The sequence below is a fragment of the Corvus brachyrhynchos genome, unplaced genomic scaffold (genome assembly GCF_000691975.1).
Source record: "Corvus brachyrhynchos isolate BGI_N302 unplaced genomic scaffold, ASM69197v1 scaffold6, whole genome shotgun sequence".
Classification (NCBI taxonomy): domain Eukaryota; kingdom Metazoa; phylum Chordata; class Aves; order Passeriformes; family Corvidae; genus Corvus; species Corvus brachyrhynchos.
The window spans coordinates 2,584,352-2,596,890 of NW_008238632.1; the positions used below are offsets into that span (position 1 = coordinate 2,584,352).

Consider the following 12,539-nt stretch of genomic DNA (forward strand, 5'->3'; position numbering starts at 1 on the left):
TGGTTGTGCGGGTAGGACCAGAATGTACAGAGCCTTAACGCATGACCAGAAGAACACTAATTATATGGAAACAGTGACTGATGGTCCCAAATTTAAAGAGAGGCTAGAGCAGAAGTTCTGAAGAAAAAGCCTGGGAAAACAACAGGCAATCCAGTAATTTCAATCTGCTGCTAAAAGATCTGCTTCTCAATAAAAAAAGATTCATTGTTTTGCAAGGGTTGTGTGCCAAATTAGCTTTGATTAATGGATGTAACAGGGCTTTATTGATAATGTTTACTATTAAAACAAAACAAAAATGCCCCTCAGGGGCATTTTCATTTGCCCAGTCATCTGTGCACTGCTCCAGAAAATTGCCACAGGCTGGCAAGGGCTTGTTCCCTCAGATTGATGTCGTCAGTGTTTCACTAACCCTGGTAACAACAAGCCACGGAGGAATGCTCTGAGGCCACCTTTGGGTAATCAAGAATACCAAAAGCACAGGCAGCATGAAGGACATATGAATTCCCCCCCATTATCCTGGCATCCAAAGACAGCTGCACCATCCTACAAGGATGAGGAGAAAATAACAGGTTGTTTCCTGAAATATGCACAAAAAGAGCAATGGTCTTGTACCAAAAAAACTCCCCAAGGCTGAAACACATGCCAGAGCAACACCAAACAGCAAAGAGAAAAATCACTTTTTCTTCTGCCCTATGCAGACCCACCATCTGTACTACCTGGGGAGCTGTTTTCATTCACACCATCACAATGCTTACCTAACAAGAACAAATAGGTCACTGAAATACTGAGGTAAAACCAGCAGCACTTTAAGCAGTTCTCTTCTGATTTAAAGCTATGGGCCAAAATACACTCAAGCCCTTGACAAAGAATTACAAGAATTGGCACTTTAGCATGAGCTGTCCTTGGGCAGCAAACTGGGCCAGTGTTCTTATCAGAAACCGTGCCAGGGCAGGGTGATGGGGCCATTTGTAGGTTGTTACAGCTTCACATGTGTGGTGCAATGGGAACTATTTCTGCATTCCCACCTGTTCTGATTCCTTCCTTGCTACAAACCTGAGACAGCACCGAGGTGTTTTCTGCCATCATCCCTGGGGCAGAAACACAACTGCTTCTTCACTGAGATCCCAGCATGTGAGAAGTGTCAGTGCAGAGCAGCCAGAACGAAACGAGTTACTCCTTATTCGACCTGATCAATTTAATAGATTTGCTACCTTCCTCACAGTCCCAGCTGAACGACAATCTGACAGAGACTGTGCAAGAGCTGCAGCCCCCTTGCTGTTGACAGCTCCACCGTCAGAGCCAGCCAGCACCCCAGTGGAAAGCAGCTGTGCTGCTGAGCACAGGGCATCTTCTCTCTTTGCAAAACCAGGTCAAGCTAGCTACCAGTCAAACGCAGAATTTAATATCTGATTCTGCCACTGCATGTCACAATACCTCATTTCATTCTGAAATGAAAATGCCGTATTTACCATATATGGCATTACATGCACTACTCAAGGTTAATAAAATTGAGTTAGTAATTCCTGGATGAGAGTTTCCATGTAAGTGTACAGTAGGCTGTAATCAGTCACGCTTACTCATCAGCTCTTTGGCAGTCTGGACTACAAGGGAGAAAGAGATACAAAAGGCTCCGTGGAAATTACAAGCAAGTACAAACAAATTTCAGTTTCTGAAAGGCAACAGCCTCCACCATTCATTAGTTTCTATCCCCATTTCAGGCATTAAAATTAGACATGAATGACAGAATCAAAATTAAGAGGCTGTTTCTTCCAAAGGTCACTCTTTAATTAATGTAGTCATTAGCAAGGTGCCTACAAGAGTGTGATTCATAGTATTAAGCCTAATACATAAACTGTGAGCATCCCTACTGCGTTAGGGAGCAAACACCTGTGTAGGCAAAACAAAGCCATAGGGAAGAAAAAAAAAATCACATGAAAACAAGCAAAAGGAAAAAGAGGCAGCAGGTGACAGGAGCAGCTCTGACGGGACTTGACTGATGGGGACATGCTGTGAGCAGCCGGGCATACAGTGCCTGGAGGACAGGTGCCCCTCCAAAGCAGTCAGGAGGCCAAGCCGTGCCTCCCTCCAAGAGCTGTTCCTATCAAACCTGACCTGCTAACTGGCAAGCACAGCTCCTTGTACCGTGGTTCATGGACATGGCCCACAGTTCAAGCAAGAAGTGGGAGGAGGTGTGGGCAGAGGCCTCCCCTCTCCCCTCCAATACACACAATATACAGTGGCACTGTTACTATGGGCCTGTGTTACCCTGGAGAAAGTGTGACCAGGGATAACTTCTATTTAACATCCATCCCCACGTGCTACTCTCAAGCAAAATGCAGCCCTGTCACTCCCCTCTGCTTAGGTGTTTGATCTGACAGCTTCTGAGCAGCTTTATGTGACAACCTTCTATGTGCTTCTCAGATCTCTTAGTTTGGAGTGAATGGGTAAGTAAATGATGCACCAGTTGCAAAGCACCTAATTCACAGCCCATAATTGCCTTCCAAACACTACAAGTTCACCACGACTCAATGTCCAGGGAATCCATCTGCTTCAGGGAGATAAAGTGCCAGGCAGAAGCTGCCACGCTGTATGTAAGGGAAGCTCTAGACTGAGCAGAGGGTGTACATATTAATTACCTTTCCTCGGGATGAAAAATGAGCCATTCTCTTAAGTGTCCAAAATACACACTCACATGCTGAAAATACACCTTGCTTAGGTATCAAAAGCACCTAGGCCTTACATTTTAACAGACCACTTCAGCTCAGGCTTTGGAACAATAAGCTACACATTCAAGTTATAACAGCATTTACACTTCAATTCTCCAGGAAAAAAAAACCCAAAAAAAACAACACAGAGGTTTCCACTTACAAATGGGAAAGAGAGGCTGGTAGATAAATTGTTTTAATAGACAAGTATATGCAAAAACGAACACACAAACAAAAACCAAAAGCAACCCCCAACAAGCCAGGTAGATGGCAAACCTAGTTTCTTTATTTTTATTGAAATTCTGCAACTAAAAGACAAGAAGAAAATTTATTTCACAGTTTAAATCACGAACTGTCAAATCCACTCTACTTAATTGTTCCAAATATTATAATAGAAGCTAAATATGCCCTTTCAAAATTCATTAACTTCAGTTATTTAGCCACATTCTTAGCCTTTAACTTCACTTTCTTTTCATTTGTAACAGATTGGAGGAAAAACAAGAAGTTGTCATATTTGCAATGTCCTGCCAGAATGGTGAGCTATGACCATGCTGGAGATAAAGGTCCCCTCAGTTTTAGAGGACAATTCATGAAGCAGTTGGCTAAGAACTGCATAGAAACAGAATTTTTCGTGTACTCTATTACTTGATGAGCAGTGCACAGGAAAGCACATACAGCACGCTGTTTCAGCTCTAACAGTGCATCCAATCACAGGAAAACAACCAGTCTGCTTTATAAAATATAGCTACTTAAGAGTAAAATGTGAAGGTCAGGAGACATCAGTTTTGAGCCCTAGTGAGGGGGAAACATTCGCCCCAAGTTTTCAGCCTAAGGATAAGCTGGACATCAGACACTAGCCTGGGAACAAGAAAAAGTATATAAAGTGTATAGAAGTATAGAGAAGTTTATGTATCATGAAATAAAACTGGAAACCTTTCAAAACAATACACTCTCAGAAGGAAAACCACAGCACCTCGTGGGTTCCTTCATGGCTGCAAAGAAGCAAGCAAAGGAGCGCTGCACCAGTTACCCTGCTAATCCAAACGGCACGGAAACTGCAGGACCAATTGGGTTGCAGTGTCCTTGTCACTTTGGAAACACACGCTTAAGTCAGGTGCTACTCCATTTGTTTGCATTTCCCAACACTTTGGTCTTCTACAGTGCGACCAGCCAAGAGAACTCTGGCTGGAGCTGCTCTGTACTTGAAATTCAAGGTGTCCTACTGAAGGCAGTCAGGCTCTCACTTCACAGCAGCACAGAGCTGCCCAGAAGGAACCGGGATCTGCCCTCGGAGTTCTCAAACACCAGGGGTTAACTTCCCATCTGCCTAAGAAAAGCACATTTCTGAGACAGCAGCTCTAATACACGGATTCAGCAACACCACACAAGCCTGTTCTTCCCTTCAGCTCCTCGATCCTAACAAAAAACATTCCACAATCCCCTGAGAGATTTAGACTCTTCAACACAGTAAACTTACATTAGTTATGGCTCTTGGAGTAGGCAGTGAAACCAGCCACAACTCTTCATAAAAAAAATCTACTGGGAAATGTCCCTTAGGACAGACTGCTGTTCTCTAGTCACTGCTTCCTGGAGAGGCACGGACATGCTGGGATAGCAACTGGGAAAAAAGGAAGAACTGCAGTAAATTTGTAAGATTATAGAAATTTTTTTTTAATTTCTATTTTTACCTGGAACACTTTGATCAGATAACAAATTTTATTATTTTTAAAGTACTAGATATTTGCACTTTCAAAATAGCAAAGACTTGGAATTTGGCGAGGTTTTAATAGAATAAATAACCCTGATGGCTGGATCCCTGTTTTTTTGATAAAGCAAAAGTAGAGATGTAGATCTAACCAAATGGTTCTGTGATACCAACACAGATACTCTGTGATACCAACATTTCTTACTTAAACTTGTTTCTGTAGCTTACAAATTTTTGCTTAGCAAACCCACTTTCAGATTCCCATCTGTGGCAATATTTGCCAGAAGACATGGGAAAGACAGCAAAGTTTTGATTAAATTTGTCTTTATGTACAAGCATGCAAAAGTTGCTGCTTCAAGTTATAGTTAAATGCAAGACTTGTGACTGTCCCCAGCTGTTTTACCAGCGTGAAAACTTTGGATTGCCACTGTATATCACAAAAGTTTCACAGAACCCTCTGCTGTGCCATGATACAAATATGCTAAGACAAATAGCACATACGTCAGTATTTGAAGTAGTACCTCTGCTCCCGGCTGTGCTTCCATAAAAGCACAACATCCAACAGTCCAACCACAAAAATTTGATATAAACTTGACCAATTGTTACAAATGCACAGAACTATATCCAGTTTTATCTTTGCACACAGAACCTACAACATGTAAATGGTACGACAAGACACAAAGTTGGCTTTTGTATTGAATCTCTCATTTTTTTCCTTTCAAACATTCAGATTTGCATATGTGTGCTTATATATACTAAATAAACATCAATTTCTTTTTTAAAAAAAACAAAAAATTTCCCCAGAAAACATACAAAACAAAAACAAACAAACAACACAACACAAACAAAAAAAAGAAGTCTTTCACAAAAAGGTATATAAAGCATATATTTGGTTTGGACTTATTCCAGTCTCTTACACAAATGCTTTTTGAGGTTTCCATAAATGATTATTTATGGACTTGCCCAAAGCTTCAAGAATCGTTTTTACAGACACACATGCCCCTACACTACAATCCATCACATGTTATGGCTGCTACAAATGCTAACAGCTCCCTTTGGGTTTATGGGCGTTCATCTATGTAGTAACTGACATGACTTTTTCCCCCTTTGAACACAAGATCTTGTGCAAAAACATACAGGAGAAAAAGCCCAATATAATGATTTTACATTGGAATAGCAACAAGAAGTCTGGATTTGGTAATCTTGCTTATGGGAACTTAATAGGTCTTGGTACTCTTACATCTCATTACTAAAAACTCCCTTGTAAACTGTATTCACTACTTAAAAACCTAGAATTTAAAAATTATTTGGACTAAAGAATGATGTGATGGCTGTGGTGCTGCAGTCAGGTAAGATCAGAGTTGCCTATCCCTACCCTGAGTTTCTACAGGAAACACTGAAAATACAAGCTGCAAAGACCAAAAGCTCTTGAGTCCCAAGTCTGCCTCTGGAATGTGAAGAAAAAATCATCTGATAGTATTAAACTTTCATGATGCACATTTAAACCAAGCACAGGTAATATAGGTATAACTAAAGAACATCTTTTTTACTGACATAATAAAGCAGCACTGATACTGCTACTGTGACAATTCCGTAATTGTTCAGTTTATGGAAATCTGACCCCTTGGTAAGTGTGATGCTCTCAGACAACGATAAGCAATTAGGAAGTTAACTGACAGCTTTGGTCAGAGTTGTCATCAGGATGTCAGGATTGCTTCCATCAGACACACTGCAAGGACACAAAAGGCTCAGCCCACAAGTAGTTATTTATGAATTTAAATTACTTTTAGCATTAAAGCAAATTTTCACATTTAGACTGGTTTTGCAAGGAAGAAAAAAAAATTGGGCATTTCACACACTTTGGTATTAAAGCAAACAGCAAACAGCAGAAAGCCAGTGGCTGCCACCTTCTGAACTGAGTTTGATCAGTCCTTGAAACCCAGTAGTTACCTGAGAAACAAGGTTTCTCTGACTAATGACTCTAAGTAAGTTTCCCAGGTAATATAACCTGCAGTAAAAAGCAGCCAAGACTTTTAACTTGAGTGATTCAGAAAGATTGGAAAGCAACCAAGTGAAATGGAGGGAGTGGGTAAAACATTAGAGCAATAAACAGGGACAGGAGCTGGGGGGAGAGCAGGGAAAACCTCGTTGGGTAACAGCTTCTTCTGATGCACTGCCACCTGTGGCCAGACCTGACTGCTAGTTGTGCTTCTCCAGCACCTGGCCAGAAAAGCTCAGTTAAGATGTTCTGGGGCTGCCATGCGACTCATTTCCTTTTCTGTAAAATTAAAGTAAATACAGTGAAGCCTGGGCCATGAACTAACTCGTGTGTTATCTCTATTCAAAGTTACCTGCTGTGTCATACTCGTGCTAAACAGCACAGGCAAAACACAAACGACTGTCCCATTCTTCCACCCATCAGAAACCCTCTGCAACACACCCAAGCTCCTTTGTTTCAAAGGATACCTCTCTCAGTCATTTTCCAATAAAGTGGATTTTAAAGGAAAAAAATGCTCTGAGCTTCAGTCTGAAAATACATGCTATCCCACAAAGTTAAAACATCTGAATTTAAAATGCTGATTAAAGAAGAAGAAACGTGAGAGTTACAGTGTGCCCTCATTTCAAAGGGCCTCCAGCTGACTTCTGAGGAGGAAGAGGGCTGAGCAAGAAATGTTTCAAACAACAAACCTTTATTTTACTGTCAACTCTCACCATCTCTTCTACTAACAGCTTTATCAAATGTGAAGTCTGATTGCTGCTACCCGTTCCAAAACACTCTGCATCAGTGTACATTTTAAAAAGAAGAACGAAGCAGCAGCCCCACAGGCACAGGCAGGGATCAGCCACGTAGGGCACCGGGGTGTGCCCCAGGTTCACAGCTACCGTTTACTTTTGTTCCTCTTGCTCATTTCAAACTGAGAAATCCAACCAATCTCTGTGCTCGCTACTGTGTGCAAGCTCCGGTTTGCAGCCAAGGCAGATTAGCCACTTTGCTGGTGAAATACCACGCAACACATGCTGCCTTGTGCCTGTCACCCAGCAGCCTCGTGGGAATGCAATCGGAGCCTGGAGGAGCAATGGAGCGGCAAAAGAAGACGTTTAAAAAGACAGGAAGAGAAACAGCTCAGAAAGAACAATAATTCCTTAATTTCCAGCTTCTGTTATTAACACTCCTGCCTTTACACGTACAGTTAGGAGAAGAGCAGCTAGTGATTACCTGAGGAAGAACTGGAGGGAAAACTATTCTGACAGCCGAAAAACTATTAAAATTTAATCTAGCTTAAAACAGTGTGGTTTTGTCTGTAACACTTGCTATCCTGCCAGTCTGCTGTGCCTCTCATTTCTTTCTAGTTTGTGTTAATTTAGTGATGTGGTTAATTTGAGCACCAAAGACAATACTGTTGTTTTGAGCCCTCAGTTTTACAAAGGTTGGCAAGCAGTAATGCAACAGAGCAGTGGAGCAAATTAATTCGAGAACACAAGTGGCCATTTATCACACACGTTTTGCCTTTGAACACAAACCCAAGACAACCACTCTGCCAGGTATGGATACTCAAACTCTTCCAACACCGTGCAAGCCTGATTCACAGCCCAGGGTGTAACACCTGCAGCCGTGACGAGTTTCTCCTGCTCCAGTATATAACCCCCCACTCCCTTCTGCCCTGGCAATCCCTGTTAGTCCAGAAGAGGATCCTGGTCAGACAGATATGTGGTTAGATTTATGATCCAGGCAGATTTTACAAGTTGAGTCAAATTGTTCCCTGCAAAGAGGAAATAAGCCCTGCATAATCTACACCTCCCTCCACCTTCCCTTCAAAAATGACATATTGTCATCTCCTCTGTGGGCAGGCAGGGAGGCTTTCATAGCTTGCTGCCCAATTATGGGAGGAATTCTGCCCTCCCCCTTCAGCCTGTACAATGGGTTCTTTATGTAAATCACTCAGAAAAATTAATACACCATTAATCCACCAGTAAAGCTTCCTTTCCCATCTCTGCCTTGTGGCGTGAGCACGGGCTAAGAAAGGCAGCACGAGAAACTCTATGGGAAGTTATATAGAATCCAGCAGCAGGGCTCAATGGTTCTTCTGATCCATGCAGGATCCCACAGGTGTTAGAAGCATATCCAGCATCACTGTACAATATCAATATACCAACAGTCCAAAGTAAAAATTACTGGTTGCAAATGCAAACTCCCTTTTTAGAAGATTTTCAACAGCAAAGTAGGTTAAAAAACAATCTTCAAAGCACAGATTAAAGTTGTGTCCTAGCGTGCAGGGAGCAAAGCACAAGCATATACATCCTGTGTTTGTGTTCCTGCATACAAACAATTTACCAAAGCCACAATCTGTTCTGACACGGAAGTGAAATTCTGGTCAAGTAGCTATTAACTGCTCCCAGAAATGAAAAGAAATAAAAGGCCCTTTGAAGATCAAATGCCCTTGGAGAGTCTGCCTGCTCTTACAAAAGTGACCTTACAGCAAAACTGAGTCAACCTTACACTTCCTATTAACAAACTACTGCTCTGGCAGCACTAGAGAAATTACAACCAAATCACTCACTTTACGGAGTATTTTTAACCTCCCGTGCATGCACACCCCACTGCCTGCCAGCCATCTACTGGTAACTGTACCTCACCAACTCGCACAAGCAAATTTCTGACATTTGTTTTGATTTATGGCAAATAGGAGGTAATTGGTTATTTAGTGACCTGACAAACTTCATTCAAAAACAGAACACAAAAAATAAACGTACTTTTTAAAGGTCTCATATAAAATATACTCCAGGTTTGAACATTTCAAGGGTTCATTCAGAGCGGCTTATCTCGTATCCTAGATGTCCTTCCTCTCTGTGGAGCAATTCCCATCACTTTCTCATCATCTCTTTTATTTTGCATCTGGGACCTCTTCTCAATCTGCCCTCATAAAACAAAATACACTTAAATTTTTCCCAGCAGGACCATGAGGCAGTCATCCAAGAAAAGCCACCCAGTCATTTAGAAGTGGAGTCTTAAATAGCTTTGGGTTCCACATTTTGAAGAGAGATTCTTGCAGCACCTGCCCAAAGGCTCTGCCACCAGTGACTACTGCCTATAAGAAGCATAAACAAAACTTACCTATGCCCTACACAATCAGTACCCAGATAGGGAATTAAAGGATTTTCCTGTTGATAACTATAAGCTTTCACAGTTTTAACCCCCCAAAAACTTGGCAAGGCAGTGCTGCACCTCGGTTTTTGTGCTGCCTTCCTCCTCCTACCCCACCTGCAGCTCCCAGTGGGACCCGAGCAGCTGGACGGAGCAGCATGGAGCAGGGCTGACACTTCAGCAGCAGTCACAAGGGTTAAAAGAAAGCAAGTCACCTTTTCTCTGCTGGCTCCTGTAGGTCCAGTTCTCGTCATCCTCATCTACCTGCTGCACGCACATGGAGGAGAGTTCCCCATCGCTGCGAAACAATCTCTTTGTCTGCCTTGACAAGGAGGAGAAATTTATCCAGCTGACAGCACGCGAGAGGGAGCCTGGGTTTTGTTTGAGTTTGAAAGATCTCGAAACACACTCCTTTTTCATTTTCTTTCAAGCCAGCCACTGGCATCAGCTCCAAACAGACCTCTCTGAAATTGTTCCTGTCCCCTTTCTCAGCGGTTTTCGTGGGAGACTAAACAAACTCAATCCAACTTCAGTCCAGGTTTCTTCTCGCTGCCTTTAAACCAGCACCAGTATGGAGGTAGGTGGCTGTGCCAGCGCAGCTCCTCTGAAGCTGCTTTGATACAGCACTTAGGGAGCTGCCAAAGAAAACAAAGAGCAGAAAAGCAGCAGAAAGTGGCACCTTGCAGCAGCTCAGCGGAGCATGTAAGGGCTGAGCAGAGTACAGCACTGAGGCAAGTGTTTTCCCCATTCTCCACTCAACAGCAAAAACTGTAGCTCCGCTCTTCTCCCCGGCATCGCTCCCCAGGAACGGGCATGCAATTCAATCCTCTTCTGGCTCATCAAAAACAGCCCACGAGGAGGGAAGAGCAGGCAGAGATCACGCCCTGGCATGGCACAGCTCATGAGGGACAATAAAGCGACCACACTTCTGCCTCCTCATTCTCAGGCTTCCCTGCTCTCCCTTAGAGAAAAGCCTGGTGAAGGAGCTCCAGGAAGGCTTGCCTAACAATAAAACCGACTGCGTGGCTATCGCTTAGGATTAGAGTGAAATATGATAGGCTCGCTCTCCTAAAAGCAAAACTCCTCCTTTCTTCAGCCAGCTCAGTGGCAGCACAAACTTCTGAACTCTGCGTGCAGAAATAGGAAAGCACTTGCCGCACCTCTGCAGGCTTGGAGAGGGGGAAAATAAAATCCTAGAGCTTGTCCACACCAAAAGCATCCTGAACAGTGTGCTGAAAACATTAGTGCCCCCGTAACTGGTGGTACAAAGACACTAAATGAAAGTGTAGAGACAAACAAAATCTGAGCAGATACTTAGTGATCAGACTCTCACTGGGATCACTACAGCTCATAAAACAGGTTTTGTTCCCAGCTCTCTTACGTTCTGCTGCCTTCTCTTTAAACTAGCAGCTAGGAAAAGAACTCCACAGTGTGAAAGTTTTAAGAAGTCAGGCACTACTGAAAGCTGCAGTGCTTGCCCTGCATGCCAGTACCAATGCCGCTCGCTGAAGGGAATAAACCTGCAAGGTGGAGAGGCAAAGGGAGCATTTTAAAGCAGAGAGGAGTTGATTATACCAAGGCACCCCAATACCCATGCGTTTTGCTGGAAGTGGTCGCCAAGACAAAAGTTAACAAAAAAACCCCAGAGCTTCTATCTTGCAGAAAAAAATAGACTTGAATGTGGGAGATAGACAGTAAAATCAGCTCAGTGAATCCCCAAGGAGATGGTGGTAGCGAGGAATCCAGGGGGGAAAAAAAAAGAAAAAGAACACAAAAACATGCCCTTTATCTGAAGAACAAACATTAATGTCTGAACATCCTAACGGCTGCAGATGATGTTATCAAAAGGACAAGGAGCGTAAGAAAACAAGGGTGCAGTGTTCCGGCTCCCAAGCTGGCCGTCAGATTTACACTATTGCAGAACACGCCCCAACCCCCTGGCAGATGCTATCGCAGCCCTCTGGATTGTGCTGCACAGCCTCTTCAAAACCATTAAAAACAAAGGCTCTGGCTTTTTCTGAAACTTATGGCTCTCTGACTCATAATAAGAGGATAAGGTTTAACCCACTGACTGGGAGGCAAAAAGCTAAGTACTGTATCAGATTACTCTATGAATCAACCAGGCACACCAAAGTGACCTTTGGCTCCCACTAACACAGCACAATGGGTTTGCCAACTGTCTTCTGTAAATAATTTAATAGGCTGCATTTAAATTGACCTCACTCCACGAGGTAATGCATATGTACATACACAGGTCTCCCACCACGTCCCAAAGTCAGTGGTGTTGCAGTAGGGTCATGGAGGGAGGGGGGTGCAGGAGTGCTAAGTGTGTGCGAGTGAGTGCGAGTGTGTGCTAAGTGAGTGCGAGTAGGAGCCAACACACTGCTAACACTCGCGTTTCTCACTATGTCATCAAGTCTTTCTAGGTTGGAGGGTTTTGTCTTTGTTAACAGACACCACTCCCCATTCCTGATGGGACAAGAGACCTGTGCAGGGTTAGTAGGATTGTTTTGATTTTCTTCCTTGGACCTTTTGCTTGCAAGACTTGAGAATGTGGAGTGAGATATCCCTAGAGATCCAAACACTGAAATAACCATTTTGGGGCGGCTTATGTACCAATTGTCAGGATTTAATATAAAAATTAAAGAATCAAAGACCATGCTTAAAGTAAATTTATTTCTTTTGACAAAGAGCAAACATTTGGAATTGCCAGTACTGAAAAGTACAGAGAACTGTAAACTACCACAGCTATTACTGGCTAAATTATACAGAGCCAGATGTATAAAAACCCTGGTAGGAACAGCAGAATAGTAGTCATCTCCTCTCCACTGTACTACTTAGAAACAGAAGATCAGAGGAACCAACAAGAAGGAAACCCTTTCAGGTTAACCCAAAATGCCAGGGTAAATCCCAAAGACCTGTCCAGAGTCTAGGCAGCAATTTGATTGCAGGAATTTTCCTGACCTGTCTGTACCTCTGCCTTTTT

General features: G+C 42.9%; 1 protein-coding gene across 3 annotated transcripts in view; it reads right to left on the reverse strand.

Annotated features, from left to right (window-relative positions):
* The window catches only part of NHSL1 (NHS like 1), a 109,134-nt gene extending 98,593 nt beyond the window's left edge, over window positions 1–10,541 (reverse strand). For 2 of the 3 annotated variants that reach the window (XM_008635974.2, XM_017737206.1), the window contains exon 1: window positions 9,769–10,540. In XM_008635974.2, the coding sequence (XP_008634196.1) occupies window positions 9,769–9,973 (205 nt within the window). In that variant the 5' untranslated portion in view covers window positions 9,974–10,540. Of the gene's footprint in view, window positions 1–9,768 lie in introns of all 3 variants that reach the window. The other variant, XM_017737205.1, reaches the window with a different exon arrangement.
* Between the last annotated feature and the right edge of the window lie 1,998 nt (window positions 10,542–12,539).